The 19,559-nt window shown below is 41.2% G+C and overlaps 2 protein-coding genes across 6 annotated transcripts; both read left to right on the top strand.

The window, feature by feature from the left end:
• The first annotated feature begins 1,569 nt into the window (after window positions 1–1,569).
• On the top strand, window positions 1,570–10,208 carry LOC123824157 (N-formyl peptide receptor 2-like). 4 transcript variants are annotated; one of them, XM_045847271.1, is made up of 3 exons: window positions 1,570–1,701; window positions 3,421–3,582; window positions 7,344–10,208. In XM_045847271.1, the coding sequence occupies exon 3, from the start codon at window positions 7,370–7,372 to the stop codon at window positions 8,351–8,353; it is 984 nt and encodes a 327-aa protein (XP_045703227.1). In that variant the 5' UTR covers window positions 1,570–1,701; window positions 3,421–3,582; window positions 7,344–7,369; the 3' UTR covers window positions 8,354–10,208. The 4 variants fall into 4 exon arrangements, with proteins under 4 accessions (XP_045703227.1, XP_045703225.1, XP_045703226.1 ...); XM_045847270.1 differs by having other exon boundaries at window positions 1,593–1,701; window positions 3,534–3,582; XM_045847269.1 differs by lacking the exon at window positions 3,421–3,582 and having other exon boundaries at window positions 1,572–1,701.
• LOC123824156 (N-formyl peptide receptor 2-like) lies at window positions 1,579–19,281 on the top strand. 2 transcript variants are annotated; one of them, XM_045847267.1, is made up of 2 exons: window positions 1,579–1,701; window positions 16,020–19,281. In XM_045847267.1, exon 2 carries the CDS (start codon window positions 16,034–16,036, stop codon window positions 17,108–17,110), a length of 1,077 nt encoding a protein of 358 aa, XP_045703223.1. In that variant the 5' UTR covers window positions 1,579–1,701; window positions 16,020–16,033; the 3' UTR covers window positions 17,111–19,281. The 2 variants fall into 2 exon arrangements, with proteins under 2 accessions (XP_045703223.1, XP_045703224.1); XM_045847268.1 differs by lacking the exon at window positions 1,579–1,701 and adding an exon at window positions 10,437–11,482.
• The last annotated feature ends 278 nt before the right edge of the window (window positions 19,282–19,559 follow it).

Raw genomic sequence — 19,559 nt, 5'->3', positions numbered from 1 at the left:
CTGGCTTCAAAGGTTATGTAGATGTGATGTCTGAAACATTGGCAGCCACTTTGTGGTCACGGTCAAGAAATTTCCAAAAACAAAGCCAAAAGGATAATAGAATAGAAGGATTCAATTAAACTTAATTTTTATTCAGATTCAGAACCTACCTCCTTCCAATTTTTAAAAAATAATTTTTTTCATGGTTTAAGCAATTCACAGATTTGCTGTAAGTTATACATAAAAACATCCAATTGTACAGTAACTTGGGGAAAACAAAAAAAAACCCTCTATCTGTTTCTCTTGGACTCTTGTCTTCTGTTTCTCCACTTTTCCCCATGCTTGTATCTATTGGGCTTGAGAAGAACACTATAATATATTCTCATGGTACTTAAAAGCTCAGAAAAGGCTCATCTCCCCAGACTCACAGATTATCACTTTCAGGAGTAGAAGGTTAGGGAATCAATCTTGATGATGGTGTTGGGTGAAGAGTCCTCTCTTTCTGTTCTTGGTTACCATGTCTTTCACCTCCACTGTGGTAAAAAGAGAAACATATTTGGTCTTTGTCCCAAGTTCTTGGAATAAGGTTAAAACCCTTGCAATTTCCTGAGTGATAGAAGTGTCTTATTTTATTGATGAGGGGCCCATTTTGATCACACCAGGATTTTTGCTAATGAGGTAAATTAGGGTGGACCCTTACATAGCCTTACGGGACCAAGTGATTAGAGCTTTGGAAGTTTTAGCTTCACACACCAACTTCTGAGAAGGGGAGGTAAGAGACAGGCTAGAGACTATGCTCTATAAAAACTCTTGAACAATGAGGTTGGATGATCTTCTAGGTTAGTGAACACATCAAGGTATTGGTAGGGTGGTGCCCCCAGAAAGAACATGGAAACTCTGTGCATACACATCCCCCATACTTTACCCTGTGTATCTCTTCCATTTGCTTGTTCTTCAGTTATAGACTTTATAATAAACCAGTAAACACGTGTAAATTGTCCTCCTGATTTCTATGGTCCATTCTAGCAAATTATCAAATCTGAGGACAGGGTAAAGGCAGTGCCTGACTTATAGCTGCTCAGTAAGAAGTATAGTTGGCAACCTTGTACTTACAATTGCCAACTCAAGTGAGAGTTGAGCAGCCTTATGGCATGGAGCCCTTTACCTCATAGGATCTGGACGTAATTGCAGATAAACAGTGTCAGACTGAGTTGAATTGTAGAACACCCTGTTCAGGTCCACAGAGAATTGGAGAATTTCTTGGTGTAGAACAAACCCACACATTTGGTGTCAGAAATGTTGTGTGAGATGAAAACAAGTTTTTGTTTAACCATCATCTCTATTTTTTTCTTGCGTTCCCCTAATTCTTCTAAACTCAGTAATTGTTTTATTTTTCTGAATCTCTGAAAGAAAAGGGGACTAAACACCCAGCATTCTTGACCCTAGACATTTAGAGGACTGAACTTCCTCTCTCCCACAGAAGGTGGGAGGTAAGGGGAATATTCAGACATTGAGTTTCTAAAAATAGTTTGCTGACAGTATATCAAGAGTACTTTATGGAAATTGAAAGATGCAATGCTCTGAATTTCTGTCACTTGATTGTTTCAAATCCCACCATCCCTCCCCCTTGTCCTTCAATAAAGCATCTACTGAAGCTGCTCCAGCCTGAGTTACTCCACTAGAAGCCAAGAACTGGTCACAGGAACAGGATCTGAGCTGGTGGTAAGTTCGAAGCCTGACAATTTAAAAATTATTATTTGAACATTTGCTATGTGGCAGATACCTTCTGAACTCTAGACCTGGGCTGCCCAATAAGAATCCCCTTGCCACATATGGTTACTGAGCTCTTGCAAGTCTGACCTGAGAGGTGCCATAGTCAGAAATGAATTCAGTTATTTAAGACTTACTACAAAAAATAATACAACATAGCTCACTGATAATTCTTATATTAGTTACATGTTCCAACTATGTTCTTTTTGATATGTTGGGTTAAATAAAATACTATTAAAATTAATTAATGTATTGTTAAAATTAATTTCTTTTTTTTAAGATTTTATTTGTTTATTTTTAGAGGAGAAGGGAGGGAGATAGACAGAGAGAGAAACATCAATGTGCGGTTGCTGGGGGTTATGGCCTGCAACCCAGGCATGTACCCTGGCTGGGAATCGAACCTGGGACACTTTGGTTCCCAGTCCGAGCTCAATCCACTGAGCTACACCAGCCAGGGCTAAAATTAATTTCTTTTACTTTGTAAAAACTTGCAAGTCACATATGTGGCTTGTACTTATAGTTCACATTTATGTTTTTATTGGACAGAGTTACTGTAGAAATATAGCACTGAATAAAGCACTGAAAAAATGTTATAGTTGTTGGAGCATATGTACAAATGTGGAGGGTATTTAGAACAAAAAACATAAATGGAAAAATAAATAAGAACAGTGTGTGGTGAGATAGGCTGTACCAGGGTTAGCTGTTTTGCACTGTGGGTCAGGAAGAATGCCTCTGAGGACATAATATCTAAGCTGAGATAGGAATATTCAGAAAGAGCCAGATGTGGGGAACTTGAAAGTAAGGGCACTGAATGCAGAAGAAACAGAGGATGCAAAAGCCCTGAGAAGGTGTGAGCTTGGTATGTTCAAGAAGTGAAAGGAATTCAGTGGGGATCCATCACAGTGTGTGAGAGGACGGTGGATGTGTGAGTCTGAGGGGTACACAAGGCAGATCCAGGAGGGCTTGGTAAGCTTGAGTTAGTAGTTTAGAAACCATTGCAGAGCGCTGAGCAGAATAATATAGCATAATTAGCAGTTTTTCTTGTTTTCTTTTTATTTTTTTATTGTTGTTCAATTACAGTTCTCCCCATTTTTTCCTCATTGCTCTCCCCTGCCCTGCCCACCCCCCTCCCACTGTCCTTCTCCATGGGTCCTTTACACAAGTTCCTTGACTTGACCCTTCCCCTTCTTTTCCCCATTATCTTCTTCCCCCTCCCTTCTGGTAACTGTCAGGTTGTTTTTTATTTCCTTGTCTCAGGTTCTATTTTGCTCACTTGTTTGTTTTGTTAATTAGGTTCCACTTATAGGTGAGATCATATAGTATTTGTTCTTCACCTCTTGGCTTATTTCACTTAGCATAATACTCTCTAGTTCCATCCATGCTGTTGCAAAGGGTAGAACTTTCTTCTTTCTTTCCACTGCATAGTATTCCACTGTATAGTATTCCACTGTGTAAATGTACCAGTTTTTTTATCCACTCATTTACTGATGGGCATTTAGGTTGTTTCCAGCATTTGGCTATTGTAAATAATGCTACTATGAACATTGTAGTGCATAGGTTCTTTTGAATTGGTGTTTCAGGATTCTTAGGGTATAATACTAGCAGTGGAATTGCCAGGTCAAAAGGCAGTTCTATTTTTTTTTTAAGGAAATATCATATTTTTTTCCACAGTGGTTGCACCAATCTGGATTCCCACCAACAGTGCACTAAGGTTCCCTTTTCTCCACATCCTCACCAGCACTTGTGGTTAGTGTTTCTAAAAGATCATTTGTCTTTGTCTACAGAATGGACTGGGGGTGCTGCATCATTGCCAAAAACAAAGCTATTTGCAAGGTTAGTGCAAATAAACAGCTAGACAAGAACTCTGAACAATGGTAAAGATGATAAAAATTATTGTAGGTTTCAACTTAGTTGCTTTGTAGATAAAATTGATTGACTTGGATTGGATTGGATGGCCTAGAAAAGAGAAATCAAGGATAAGTGTTAGATTTGGAAGTTTAACAACTGAATGTGCAGGCTCCAAATAGAAACAGAATATTAAGAGTAAATAGCATAAATGGATGGAAGAATTAAGAGTTTGGGTTAGGCAATAGTAGGTTTGGGGTGCCTATGGGACTCTTATGGAGAGATGTCAAGGGTCAGTTGATTATATATCAGGCTAAAACTGTGAAGAGAAGCTGATTACATAAACCAGAAGTTATCAGTAGAATATTATAAGCCATGAGACTGGATAATGTTACTTATGAAACAAGTAGAGGATAGAGAGAGGCAGGGACATGACCTGGAATACCCAACATTTAGAGTTAAAAGTAGGGGAGAAGAAGCAAGTAAATAAGATGGAGATGAGGTGGCTATAAAGATAGCCAAGGGTGTGTTCTGTGTGCATTTTATCATCTAAAGACACAGGAAAATGGGTTTTTAGAAAAATAAAGGGGTTTATGGGTCCACATCACTGAGCTATAGGGTAAGAACTGAAAACGCACCCCTGGAGCAGGGACATGGAGACCATCAGTGTCCTTCAGGGGAGCACAGCCCATGGCATGGTCAGGACCCAAGTCAGTATGTGTGAGTTTAGGAGAAAGGTGAGATGACAGGTGGAGACACTACCTTCTAGCTGTGGCTGTGAATCCCCTTCACTAACAGAATTTTCTTGCAAGAACAGGGCTGAAGCTGGAAAGGAACATGGGCCAAGGATGGTTGCCTTGTGAAGGGATGAGAGATGATCATGTCTGTGTGATAGAATGATCTAGTAGAAGGAAAATCTTGGGGATGTTCTGGCAGGAATGAAAAGTGATCCTGCAAGAGAAAAATTCTTGGGAAGGTGAGGGAGAGAGGGATCCGGAGCAAACGTGAAGGCGGAAGGAACAAGCACTCTGGATTCACTGTAACAGGTACAGATAAATGGGAGGGTTTGGGAGACAGAAAGTTACAACATTCACAATTACTACCATTTTCTCATGAGGAATGGGCATCAGCTGAGAGCAGCAATGCAGAGGAGATTAGGAACTTTGAGGAGAAAGCAGAACTGAAACAATTACTTCAAAGCATGGAAATGTGAACATCATGAAGAAATAGAGTAAAATAACAAGGAACTACTAAGTTTGTGTGTGAAATCTGTGGTCTAAATACAGTTGCACCCTTAGTAATTGTGATACTGAGCAAGTTGCTTCCTCTGTCAAGGTCATGAATGATTTTACTTATCCAAACCAAGGATGTTGTCACTGGAGATGATAAATTGTACAGTGATTGGCACCTTTTAAGAGTCACCAAATAGCAGGCATCGTAATGCATCCAAGTACCACCTGGGACACACAGGTTCTCCCCTACCCTGGACTGAGAGAGCAGGCCCCTAAGTTCACAACTCTGCCTCATTGGCCTTTCCCCACCTGCCATAGCACAATCATCCTTCCTTGTTGTGTCAACATGTTTCAACCAATAATTTAGAGATTTTCAAGCTCATCATATCTTCTGAGGTCCTTGTAGGATGCACAGTGGGTGGGTAGAGAGAACCTGCCCCTGTCCAGGAACTATTGGGTAGGAGAAAGTTAAGAGCACATTTCTGGTGGAACCTATCTAGTGGAGCTCAAATTTGGGCCCCTACCTCTTTCTAACTGGGGGGCTTTAACAAGTAGTGAAAGCCAGTGTAAGTCTCACTTCATCTGTACAATGGTTATACTAATTATAATGGACATCATCCCTATTTAAAACTTCACAAAGAATGTTTAGTGCTTCACATACTTTCACTCATGCAAATCTCAAGAGCCATAAGAATAGAGTTGTGGTGAGGGTTAGAAGAGCTCTTAGCACATACAACACATTCATAAGCAGTAATTATGATTATCACAAGCATTGTTCTTGACCTGAACTTGAGTTTCCACAATGTATAAACCAGGACTGAATCCCAGGACACAGGGCAGAGCCCAGGGAGCACCAAGAGTTCCCATGTGTTAAAGGCACCCAGTTCAGCCTAAAAGATTTCCATGTCTATCTTTAGCTAATCTTCACCTAGGAACCAGTCTTCACCCCAAATGCCCATCATTCTGTAGAGGAGGAAACTGAAATTCACAGCTATATCGCTGTCACTGGACAGGTGTCAGCGAGGATATTAGAATGCAGACTGGCCTACCTCCTCAGCCCAGCACTCTACACTATGAAATCTGTGGTCTAAATCCAATTGCACCCTCAAGTGGGGTACCTTCCCCCATGGGACACTTCACAATGTCTGTAGAGACTTTTGGTTGTGACAACAGAAGGAGGCTGGTAATGGCATGTAGCAGGTGGAGGCTGGGGATGCTTCTAAACATCCTACAGTGTACAAGACATTCCCCCAGAACAAAGAATTCAGTCCTGTACCAACTGTTAAAATACTCCTTTGCAAAGGAGAGTAGATTCTATTTGCCAGTGAGACTAATCAGAATTTGGCTCCAAAGATGGAGGGGAACATCTTCCCTGAAGAGTGAGTAACTACATATACTTGGGTTTGGTTAGCAAAGAAGAATGAGAGAATGGATGTTGGGTGGGATTCCAGCAGTGTCTGTCACAGTTGAGTAGCAGAGAAAGGACTTGGATGTCACATCAAGCTGGATTGAAGTCCTCCCTCTGCCACTTACCTCTTTAGTGACTTCTGCAGGTCTTGTAATTGTTCAGAATATCAATTTATTCTCATGAAAAACTGGAAACAATGGACATTATGTGTTGTATGTAGGTTACACTGGATCTCTGTATATGTAACTAGGCCCACACTTAAAAATAATGCATGGTCTTTGATAAGAGCCACACAAATATTGACTATCTACTCATCTTGTTTCTTTATGCCACAGACACTAAAGCTACACAGTGGATAGAAATTCTTTGCATCCCAAACAGAGGAGAGCTCCATATCAAACAGACACAATGAAAAAACAGAGCGTTTAGTATAGAAAAGGGGCCCCTTTGCAGACTTGCTGCAGCACAGACACCACAAGATGGAACATATTTCCAGTACCTGTTCAAGATCCTCTTTAAGTATAAACCTAAACCACACTCTGAGACTAACAACATAGTCACACATGCAATCCCTAAGAGCCATGTGAGAGGAGCATGGTGAGACAAACAGCACCACAGATCAAGGGTTCTCACAGAGGGAAGGGACAGGAGCTGGGTGGGAGCCTGCCAGAACCTGGGGCTGGCAGACTTTGCAGAGCCAGCTGGCATCTATGCATTGAGTCATGAGTGGAAGATGATGGGACCCTACTGACTCTGAGTCTAGTGCCTCCCTCACTGTGCTAAACACGCCTCCCACCAATTTTCTGGTTTTTTATACACCCTCAGCTCAGTCTTCTGCCGATGGATGGGAGCCTTCTAGCCCTCTTGGTTAAGTAATCAGCCTAATAGGTGGAATGAATATTAATAATTATGGAAATATGGAGAACTGTCTTTTCCCAGGGGAGCAGCCAAGAGTTTGTCAAATGTATAGTGACTGAGCACAAGGTTCAATAGAGTGGGTATCCCATTTGGCAAGGAAGCTATATTTAGTGCACGTTGATGTTGATCTGAACAGAAATGCTGTAGGATGGCTTCACAGCTGACAAATTCCTATTGCTGAAATGTTTCAGGTGTGGACAAGATTGCAATTGACTACATGGCTCTGTATATCTTCACAATGGTGGCGCAAGGAATCATCTGTGTCCTCAGCATCCTGGGCAATGGGCTTGTGATCTGGGTGGCTGGATTCCGGATGGCAATCACAGTCACCACCTTGTGCTGTCTCAACCTGGCCTTAGCCGACTTCCTCTTCGCTGGCACTCTGCCATTCTTCATGGTTGTAAGTGCCAGGGAAGGGCAATGGCCTTTTGGCTGGCTCATGTGCAAGTTAATTAACTTCTTGGGGGATACAAACCTGTTGGCAAGTGTGTTCTTCACTGCCTTCATTGCTCTGGACCGCTGTATTTGCGTCTTGTGTCCAGTTTGGGCCCAGAACCACCGCACTGTAAGTCTGGCTATGAAAGTGATTATTGTACCTTGGATTCTTGCAGCAGTCCTTAATTTGCCAGCTTTCATCCTCTTTACTACACAAAAGGATGAAGAAAATAATGTATACTGCAGTTTTAACCTTGAAATCTGGGGGAACATCACTGAAGAAGAGAAGATGCACAGGTTGTTCACCTTGGTGAAAACCATAGGGATCAGCCGCTTTGTCGTTGGCTTCACATTTCCAATGTCCATCATTGCTATCTGCTACAGTCTCGTTGCTGTGAAAATCTGCAAAAAAGGCATGACTAGTTCCAGCCGTCCCTTCTGGGTCCTCAGTGCTGTTGTGGCCACCTTCTTCATTTGCTGGTTCCCCTGTCAACTGTGTCTTCTTCTGTCTGCAGTCTGGACCAAAGAGATACTGTTTGAAGGGAAGTACAAAATCCTTCTTTATCTAAGAGTCCTAACAGGTCTCCTAGCGTTCTTCAACAGCAGCATCAACCCAACACTCTATGTCTTCCAGGGCAAGGACTTTCAAAAGAGAGTGATCCACTCCCTGCCAGCCAGCCTGGTCAGGGCCCTAACAAAGGACTCAGCCCCGACCAGTGACACAACAACCAAATCTGTTTCACTTCCTACAGAGGCCAATTTGTAGGAGATGGCAGGTGATTGGGTGCATTATTGCACTCTGCCAGCTTCTACCCTGCTCTTGTTTCCAGCTTCATCTTACCTTGGGTCATACTGAGTGTTATGTAAATTTTCTCTGGCCAGGAGACCATCAAAAGAGGCTGAGGGCTCCATCATTACATTCAGAGTTTATTAAGGGAACATACACACAAGGCTCAGATTCGGCAGCAGCAAGATAACATAGGTATCTCCCGTGCCACATGGAAGGCATTAAGGAGTTTATAGGACAGGGCAGGATGAATGGGAATGACCCACCTCAGTAAGGAGACACTGCCTTCTACTTACCCAGGCATGGTCATGGCCCAGTCCAGGAAGCAGCAATGCCTGGAGCAAAGGGCTGGTGCAGGGCAAGTCTCTGAGAAGATTTATGGGAAGCAATCTCTGATCTAGCCTGAATCTAGCTGGATCTAGCTACACAATCTGGCAGTGGTCCCATTAGTGAGTAGTTTATTCTCCACAATGAAGCCCTCATCATAAAGAATACTTGGGTGCCCCTGATTTCGAAGGAAAAAATGGACCTCAGGGTACTACTGATGTCATTTTTGGTTTTGGCACCTCAGTCCATGTACCCTGGGATAAGCGGAGATGGGAGGGAGTACAAGGAAAGAGAAGAGAAAGAGTGATGAGGAATCTTAAAGCTTAGATGAGAAAAATATGTTAAGAGGAAAATGCTGGTATTTCACCATGAAGTAAGATGTTTGCTATAGATTGCTTTTAGCTGTTTTTATATGACCACAGAAGTTTCCTATTCCTAATTTACTAACAGTTTTCTTCTTAATCATGAATAACTATTGGGTTGTATCATGTGCATGTTCTGCACATACTAAGAGGATCATATTATTTTTAGTGTTTTACTTATATCATCATAAACTATAATCCTTTTTGAACATTAAACTACCCTGTATTCCTAGAATAAACCACACTTGCTCCTGATGTATTTTATATATTTCTAACTAATCTCACTAGATTGGTTTGGAACTTCCATATATATTTGGAACTTCCATATATATATAGATAGATAGATAGATAGATAGATAGATAGATAGATATAGATATATATAGATATATAGATATATATCCATATATATATATATGGGTTTGTTCTTTTTCTTTACTATCTGTGTCAAGTTTTACATCAAAAGGTGTAAAAAGAGGTGGGAAGCAAGTTCTCCAATTCTATTCTCTGGTGTTGTATCTTTCATAAAAGTTTAGAGAAATTCACCAGTGAAGCCAGTTGGGTCTTGGGCTTTATGAGAAAACTTCTAAACAGGTTCAATTTCTTTAATAATTATCAGACTACTCTGATTTTCTATTTCCTCTTCTGTCGGTTTTGGTAACCAATGACTTCCAAAGAATTTAGCTATTTTATCCAAACTTTCAAATTCATTGTCATGAAACAGCATGATAACCACATACAGTATATACAGTACTTGACACAGTTACCTTTACATAATAACAATGTAATCTATCTGAGGGCCAGGTTTGGCCTTTATTGTTCATGAATGGATCCTGATTCTGTATGTGTAAAATAGTGCCTGACATGTGACACTCAATGAGGAGTTATTGAATTAATGAATCAATAAAACATAGTATCACACAGGTGTCAACTGAAAACCTTTAATGTCTAAGTAAGATGAACTCTGAATTAATCATGTATTGGGCTGTGCTTCTCAAACTCCCAGTACTATTCCCCAAATTTACAAATCCTTACATGGTTTATATTTTTAGGAACACCTCAGTTTTGACTTTCTGTTTCAAATACAGTACTCTGGCTAACTGTTGACTCATATCTTTGTTTTGAAATAAATCGATCTGTAATATTAGCCAGCCTTTTTTCTTGGTTTCTGCAAATCATCACTCACAAAATGTCATCTAATGCATAACACAACATCCTGATTCTTTGGCAAAGATGAACTAAAAATAAATATTCAAATACAAAAATATATAGTTTGGTCTCCATCCCTGGTTCTTGTAAATGGCTTCTAAACACTTGCAAAATTTTGTGAATGCTAGAAGTGTCTTTTTATTCATAAAGACCCCTTTGGATCACTCCAGAATTTATGCTAATGAGGTGAGTTAGGTTGGGTCCCTAGGTACCCTCAGTGGAACCAGGTGATAAAAGCCTTTGGAAATTTTAGCTCAACACACCAACCTCTGGGAATGGGAGTTGGGAGGGTGCTGGACATTAAGCTCTATAAAACTCTTTTTTTTTTTTTTACTGAACCACTTTATAAAAGTCTTGAACAGTAAGATTTCATGAGCTTCCTGTTGCTAAACACATCAAGGTGCTGGGGGGTGGCACCCAGTGAGAAAATAAGACTCTGCATACATACACCCCCCCATACCTCTTCTATGCATATCTCTGATCTGGCTGCTATTGAGTTGTATTCTTAATAATGAACTGTAAGACGTAAGTAAATTCCTTCCTGGGTTCTGTGAACCATTCTAGCCAATCATCCTGCCTGAAAAGGGGGCCATGGGAACCCCTGATGGACAGCTGTTCAGTCATAACTACAATGGACAACCTGGGACTCCCAAGTGGCATCTGAAGTGAGGGATAGCCTTGCAGCCCCGAGACTTTTACCTTGTGGGATATGACTCTCATTCCAGATAGACAGTGTCAGACTGAACTGAATGGTAGAACACCCAGTTCAGGTCCACAGAGAATTGGAGAATTTCTTGGTGTAAAACACACATATAGTATCAGAAGTTTTGTTTCAGTGCAGAAACAAATTTTTGTTTAACCATGACCTGTTTTTTATTGCTTGCCTCCAAATCCTCTCACCTCAGTAATTGTTTCTTTCACTTTCCTAAATTTCATAATAAGAAAGGGCCTGGACACCCATAATCCATGACCCTTGAAATTTAGAGGATGGAACTCCCATTTCCAGTAGAAGGTGGGAGATAGGGGAAATATTCAGAAGTTAAGGTTCTAAAAAGAGTAAGCTGACCAAATAAACTGTAAGAAGCTCTGACTTACCTGATTGGTTGAGTCCCATTGCCCCTCCCCTTGTCCTTCATCTGCTAAAGCCCTTCCAGCCTGAGTTACTCCACAGGAAGCCAGGAACTGGCCACAAGAACAAGATCTCAGCTGGTGGTAAGTTCAAAGCTTGACTCTAAAGCTGGGGCTGTCCAATAAGAATCCACTTCCCACATATGGTTACTAAGCTCTTGCTAGTCTGACCTCAGAGGTGCTGTAGTCAGAAATGTATTTAGTATATTCAAAGACAGTACAAAAAAAGAGTGCTAAATACCTCAGTGACAATTCTTAGATGGGTTATGTATTCAAATGATATTCTGTATTTATTGACGTGAATAAAATATATTAAAATTAATGTTTTATTAAAATTAATTTCTTATACTTTATAAATTGTAAGTCACATATGAGGCTCACATTGATGGTTCTATTGGTCAGCATCACTATGGAGACAGAGCACTGGAAGAACTAGACAGTCTTCTGCAGCTTACATACTAATGTGGAGGGTATTTGGAATAAAACACAAATGAATGAACAAATAAGCAGAAACACCACCTGGTGACATAGGCTGTTCCTGGGGTGGCTGCTTTCTACTGTGGGTCAGGTATGACTTCTCTGAGGATATAATACCTAAGCTGAGGTAAGAATATTCCAAAAGAACCAGATGTGAAAAGCTTGAAAGGAACAGCATAGAGGGCAGAAGGAACAGAGAAGCAAAAGCCCTGAGAAGGGAATGAGGTTGGCATATTCAAGGAATGGAAGGAATGCAGTGTGGATCCATCACAGTATATGAAAGGACATCGAATATGTGAGTGAGTCTGAGGGGCACACAGGTCAGAACCAGGAGGGCTTGGTAAACTTGAGTTAGGAGTTGGAAAGCCATTGGAAGGTGTTGAGGAGCATAATCTCATGGATGATTAGTGTTTCTAAAACATCATTCGGCTTATGTCTGGAGAATGGATCAGGGTGGGGGGCAGCATCAGTGGCAAGAACAAGCTATTTGCAAGGTTAGTGCAAATAAGCAGCCAGACAAGAGCCAGAGACAAAAGTGGTGGTGATAAAAATGATTCCACACAGAGACTTAGTAACTTTGTAGATAGAGTGAGTGATTTATCTGAATTTGATGGTCATGGAAAGGGAATCCAGTGGTGTGGTAGATTTGGAAATTTAACAACTGAGTGTTAAGTTCCAAACAGACACAGAATATTCAGAGTGGCAGATTTGGGAGGATGGAAGCATTAATTTAGAGTTTGGTAATTGAGGGGTAGAAACAGGAGGGAAGTGGGAGGGCTGGGGGGTGGGCTGAGATGGGAGTAAAAGGCAGAAAACTGTACTTGAATGATTAAAATTAAAAGGACTTTGGTTTAGGTAATGTTAGGTTTGAAGAGAAACTGCACTGAGATGAGTTGGACTACATAGCTATAGAGACAACCAAGAATCTATTGTGTGTGCATTTCATCATCTGAAGGCATAAGAGGATGTGTTTTTAGAAAAATAAAGGGGTTTATGTGCCCACATCACTGAGCTATAGGGTAAGAACTGAAAACGCACCCCTGGAGCAGGGACATGGAGACCATCAGTGTCCTTCAGGGGAGCACAGCCCATGGCATGGTCAGGACCCAAGTCAGTATGTGTGAGTTTAGGAGAAAGGTGAGATGACAGGTGGAGACACTACCTTCTAGCTGTGGCTGTGAATCCCCTTCACTAACAGAATTTTCTTGCAAGAACAGGGCTGAAGCTGGAAAGGAACATGGGCCAAGGATGGTTGCCTTGTGAAGGGATGAGAGATGATCATGTCTGTGTGATAGAATGATCTAGTAGAAGGAAAATCTTGGGGATGTTCTGGCAGGAATGAAAAGTGATCCTGCAAGAGAAAAATTCTTGGGAAGGTGAGGGAGAGAGGGATCCAGAGCAAATGTGAAGGGGGAAGGAACAAGCACTCTGGATTCACTGTAACAGGTACAGATAAATGGGAGGGTTTGGGAGACAGAAAGTTACAACATTCACAATTACTACCATTTTCTCATGAGGAATGGGCATCAGCTGAGAGCAGCAATGCAGAGGAGATTAGGAACTTTGAGGAGAAAGCAGAACTGAAACAATTACTTCAAAGCATGGAAATGTGAACATCATGAAGAAATAGAGTAAAATAACAAGGAACTACTAAGTTTGTGTGTGAAATCTGTGGTCTAAATACAGTTGCACCCTTAGTAATTGTGATACTGAGCAAGTTGCTTCCTCTGTCAAGGTCATGAATGATTTTACTTATCCAAACCAAGGATGTTGTCACTGGAGATGATAAATTGTACAGTGATTGGCACCTTTAAGAGTCACCAAATAGCAGGCATCGTAATGCATCCAAGTACCACCTGGGACACACAGGTTCTCCCCTACCCTGGACTGAGAGAGCAGGCCCCTAAGTTCACAACTCTGCCTCATTGGCCTTTCCCCACCTGCCATAGCACAATCATCCTTCCTTGTTGTGTCAACATGTTTCAACCAATAATTTAGAGATTTTCAAGCTCATCATATCTTCTGAGGTCCTTGTAGGATGCACAGTGGGTGGGTAGAGAGAACCTGCCCCTGTCCAGGAACTATTGGGTAGGAGAAAGTTAAGAGCACATTTCTGGTGGAACCTATCTAGTGGAGCTCAAATTTGGGCCCTACCTCTTTCTAACTGGGGGCTTTAACAAGTAATGAAAGCCAGTGTAAGTCTCACTTCATCTGTACAATGGTTATACTAATTATAATGGACATCATCCCTATTTAAAACTTCACAAAGAATGTTTAGTGCTTCACATGCTTTCACTCATGCAAATCTCAAGAGCCATAAGAATAGAGTTGTGGTGAGGGTTAGAAGAGCTCTTAGCACATACAACACATTCATAAGCAGTAATTATGATTATCACAAGCATTGTTCTTGACCTGAACTTGAGTTTCCACAATGTATAAACCAGGACTGAATCCCAGGACACAGGGCAGAGCCCAGGGAGCACCAAGAGTTCCCATGTGTTAAAGGCACCCAGTTCAGCCTAAAAGATTTCCATGTCTATCTTTAGCTAATCTTCACCTAGGAACCAGTCTTCACCCCAAATGCCCATCATTCTGTAGAGGAGGAAACTGAAATTCACAGCTATATCGCTGTCACTGGACAGGTGTCAGTGAGGATATTAGAATGCAGACTGGCCTACCTCCTCAGCCCAGCACTCTACACTATGAAATCTGTGGTCTAAATCCAATTGCACCCTCAAGTGGGGTACCTTCCCCCATGGGACACTTCACAATATCTGTAGAGACTTTTGGTTGTGACAACAGAAGGAGGCTGGTAATGGCATGTAGCAGGTGGAGGCTGGGGATGCTTCTAAACATCCTACAGTGTACAAGACATTCCCCCAGAACAAAGAATTCAGTCCTGTACTAACTGTTAAAATACTCCTTTGCAAAGGAGAGTAGATTCCATTTGCCAGTGAGACTAATCAGAATTTGGCTCCAAAGATGGAGGGGAACATCTTCCCTGAAGAGTGAGTAACTACATATACTTGGGTCTGGTTAGCAAAGAAGAATGAGAGAATGGGTGTTGGGTGGGATTCCAGCAGTGTCTGTCACAGTTGAGTAGCAGAGAAAGGACTTGGATGTCACATCAAGCTGGATTGAAGTCCTCCCTCTGCCACTTACCTCTTTAGTGACTTCTACAGGTCTTGTAATTGTTCAGAATATCAATTTATTCTCATGAAAAACTGGAAACAATGGACATTATGAGTTGTATGTAGGTTACACTGGATCTCTGTATATGTAACTAGACCCACACTTAAAAATAATGCATGGTCTTTGATAAGAGCCACACAAATATTGACTATCTACTCATCTTGTTTCTTTATGCCACAGACACTAAAGCTACACAGTGGATAGAAATTCTTTGCATCCCAAGCAGAGGAGAACTCCATATCAAACAGACACAATGAAAAAACAGAGCGTTTAGTATAGAAAAGGGGCCCCTTTGCAGACTTGCTGCAGCACAGACACCACAAGATGGAACATATTTCCAGTACCTGTTCAAGATCCTCTTTAAGTATAAACCTAAACCACACTCTGAGACTAACAACATAGTCACACATGCAATCCCTAAGAGCCATGTGAGAGGAGTATGGTGAGACAAACAGCACCACAGATCAAGGGTTCTCACAGAGGGAAGGGACAGGAGCTGGGTGGGAGCCTGCCAGAACCCGGGGCTGGCAGAGTTTGCAGAGCCAGCTGGCATCTATGCATTGAGTCATGGGTGGGAGATGATGGGACCCTACTGACTCTGAGTCTAGTGCCTCCCTCACTGTGATGAACATGCCTCCCATCAATTTTCTGTTTTTTATACACCCTCAGCTCAGTCTTCTGCCAATGGACAGGAGCCTTCTAACCTCTTGGTTAAGTAATCAGCCTAATAGGTGGAATGCATATTAATAATTATGGAAATATGGAGAACTGTCTTTTCCCAGGGGAGCAGCCAAGAGTTTGTCAAATGTATAGTGACTGAGCACAAGGTTCAGTAGAGTGGGTATCCCATTTGGTGAGGAAGTTATATATAGTGCATGTTGATGTTGGTCTGAACAGAAATGCTGTAGGATGGTTTCACAGCTGACAAAATCCCATTGCTGAAATGTTTCAGGTGTGGACAACAGGATGGAAACCAACTCCTCCATCATCTCTCTGAATGCATCTCATGAGAATCTCTTTAAGTCTCCTGTGTTCATTGCTCTCCAAATCACCTCATTGGTGGTTCATGGGATCACCTTTGTCCTCGGCATCCTGGGCAATGGGTTTGTGATCTGGGTAGCTGGATTCCGGATGGCACGCACAGTCACTACCTTGTGTTACCTGAACTTGGCCTTAGCCGACCTCTCTTTCATTGCCACTCTACCATTCCTCATGGTCTCAATGGCCATGAAAGAACATTGGCCTTTTGGTTGGTTCCTGTGCAAGTTAATTTACATCATCGTGGACATTAACCTGTTTGGGAGTGTCTTCCTCATTGCCTTCATTGCTCTGGACCGCTGTATTTGTGTCCTGCATCCAGTCTGGGCCCAGAACCACCGCACTGTAAGTCTGGCTACAAAACTAATCATTGGACCCTGGATTCTTGCAGTAGTCCTTACCTTGCAAATTGTCCTTTTTGTGACTACTATAAGGGATATCTCAGGGAATACGTACTGTACTTTCAACTTTGCACCCTGGGCTAACACCACTGAAGATAGGATTAAGGTGACCATCACTGTGCTGACAGCCAGAGGGATCATCCGGTTTATGATTGGATTCCTTATGCCAATGTCCATCGTCGCTATCTGCTATGGGCTCATTGCTGCCAAAATCCGAAAGAAAGACATGATTAATTCCAGCCGTCCCTTACGGGTCCTCGCTGCTGTTGTGGCCTCCTTCTTCATTTGCTGGTTTCCCTTTCAACTGAATGCCCTTCTGGGAACAGTTTGGTTCAGAGAGATAATGTTTGAGGGTAAATACAAAGTCATTAATATCTTGTTATACCCAATGAGCTCCTTGGCATACTTCAACAGCTGCCTCAACCCAATGCTCTATGTCTTTGTGGGCCGAGACTTCCGAGAGAGACTAATCCAATCCCTACCAGCCAGTCTAGAGAGGGCCCTGACAGAGGACTCAGGCCCAATAGAGGACTCAGCCCCGACCAGTGACACAACAACTAAATCTGTTTCACCTCCTACAGAGGCTGAGTTACAGGCAATGTGACTGGGGCTGGGGGACATTTTCAAACTCTGCCTACCCTGCTCCCAGTTCCTGCCTCATCCTACTTTGGTGCCCCATGAATGGCAAGAAAGAAAATGGACGTAAGGATATATTGGTGTCCTGTCTGGTTTTAGTACCTCAGGCTATATCCTGAGGTAAGTAGAGGTGGGAAAGAGTACAAGAGAAGTGAATGATGGGGAATCTGGAAAGCTTAGCTGAGAGAGTATATTATGGGGAAAACTTTGGTATTTCACCATTTAGTAAGATATTTGCTGTGGCTTTTTTGTAAACTTTCTTAAAATCAGACTATGGAAGTGTTTTTTACTCCCATGTAACTAAACAGTTTCTTCCTTTTTAACTCACGAATAGCTATTGCAGTGTGTGAAATGTATTTCTGAATATATTAAGGTGATTATATTTATCCTTTCATTTATATCATTATAAATCACATTTATTTTTTAATGTTTGGCTACCCACTTTTTCCCAGAATAAACCACATTTGGGCATGATTTATTATACATATTTCTAATTAATATCACTTGCTTTGTTTGCAATTTCTCATTTTATGTTTATGTAAAACTGATCTGTTCTTCTACTTTCTTCTAATGTCTGTGTCAAGTTTCATATCAAACATATAACAGCCTTCTAAAAAGTGCTGGGAAGTGATTCCTCTGATGCTATTCTCTGGTGTTATATGTGTTATAAATGTTTACAGAAATTCACCAGTGAAGCCCACTGGGTCTCGGGTCTTCTTTACAGGAAGGCTTTTAATATTAGGTTCTATTTCTTTAGTAGTTATTAAAATCTTCAGACTTTAGATTTCTGTCAATTTTTATAAACTCTGACTTTCAAGAAATTGAGCATTTCATACAAACTATCGAATTCCTTGGCATGAAATCGTATAATCACTATTTACAGTACTTGGTATGATTTCCTTTACATAATGAAAATGTAAGCTATCTGAGGGCAGGGATTTGATCTGTACTGTTCTCTAATGGATTCCAATCCCCTATGTGTAAAATAGTGCCTGGTATGTGACAGACACTCAATGAACAGTTACTGAATTAATGAATCAATAAACATAGTATCATACAGGTGCCAAGTGAGAACCTTTGATGTCCAATTAAAGTTATCTCTGACCATCATGTCATGAGTTGAGCCATGTCCAGTGAACTCTCAGCCCCATGCCCACAATTTTTACAAATCTTCATGTGGTTTATATTTTCATAAACACCTTAGAGTTTCACTTTCTATTTCAAATAAAGCACTCTGGCTGTTGCCTTACAACTTTGTTTTCAAATAAATCAACTCACAATATAACTCAGCCTTTTTCCTTGCTTTCTGCAAATGATCACTCATAAATTGTCCTTCATTGTATAACATACTTTCCTAACTCATTGGCAAAACACACACACACACACACACACACACACACACACACACAAGCCCACAAAATACATGTTAGGTAGTCTTGTTACCAAAAGTTCTTTGCCCAGAAGGCTAGACTTTGAGTGGTGGGCACACAATGCAATATACAGATGATGTATTACAGAATTGTGCACCTAAAACTTATGGGTTGTTAACCTATGTTACCGTAATATATTGAACTTTTCAAAAATCCTTCAATCATCCATTGTTTTATTCAGTCAGCCTTTCCTTTTCCTTCATGTCACCCCTAAGGTTTTTGCTTTTCCAATACAGAGTTTACCCATTTCACCTGCATTCTTGACTCCTAGAAATGCTTTTTTTTTTAAATCATCACCTGAGGATATGTTAATTGATTGTAGAGAGGGAGGAAGAGAGAGAGAAACATTTATGTGAGACAGAAACATTGCACCCCGACCAGAGATGAAACCCACAACCTAGGTATGTGCCCTGACCATGGATCAACTTGCAACCTTTTGATGTATGGGACAATGCTTCAACTGAGTTACCCGGTCAGGGCTAGAAATGCATTATACTACCCAAGAAATGTATACCCTCCAATGTCCTTCTAAGGTATGGCCTCAGAAAATAAGAAACAAGAAATACAATAGGGATGGTTGGGGTGAACAGGACCTAATAAATGGTGATGGGAGATGGTTTGACTTTGGGTGCTGGGCACACAGTGCAATATACAGATCTTGTATCACAGAAATATACACTTGAAATTTATATGATTCTATTAACCAACATTACCCCAATAAATTTAAACTTTAAAAAACTTTTAAAACTGTGATTTTAAAAAAAAACAAAAACAAGAAATCCAACAGCGTAGAGCCAGCAGCCATAAAGGGTGGTGTACAACCTCTAGATAGAGGGCAACTACTTCCAAAGCAGCTAAGAAACCTCTTCCACTGTCAGGGCAGGGAGTTCTTACTTTCCTGTCCACTGGCCTTGGTTAATTGCAGTACGGTTGTGCCTGCTACATCCTCTTCACTTTTCTGTGCTCTGTTGGAAGTTTCCATTGAGG

This window comes from Phyllostomus hastatus, unplaced genomic scaffold (genome assembly GCF_019186645.2).
Source record: "Phyllostomus hastatus isolate PE091 unplaced genomic scaffold, TTU_PhHast_1.1 phas_contig_549, whole genome shotgun sequence".
Lineage (NCBI taxonomy): Eukaryota > Metazoa > Chordata > Mammalia > Chiroptera > Phyllostomidae > Phyllostomus > Phyllostomus hastatus.
Note: the sequence above shows the minus strand (reverse complement) of the source record. Positions and strands in the feature narration are given on the sequence as shown.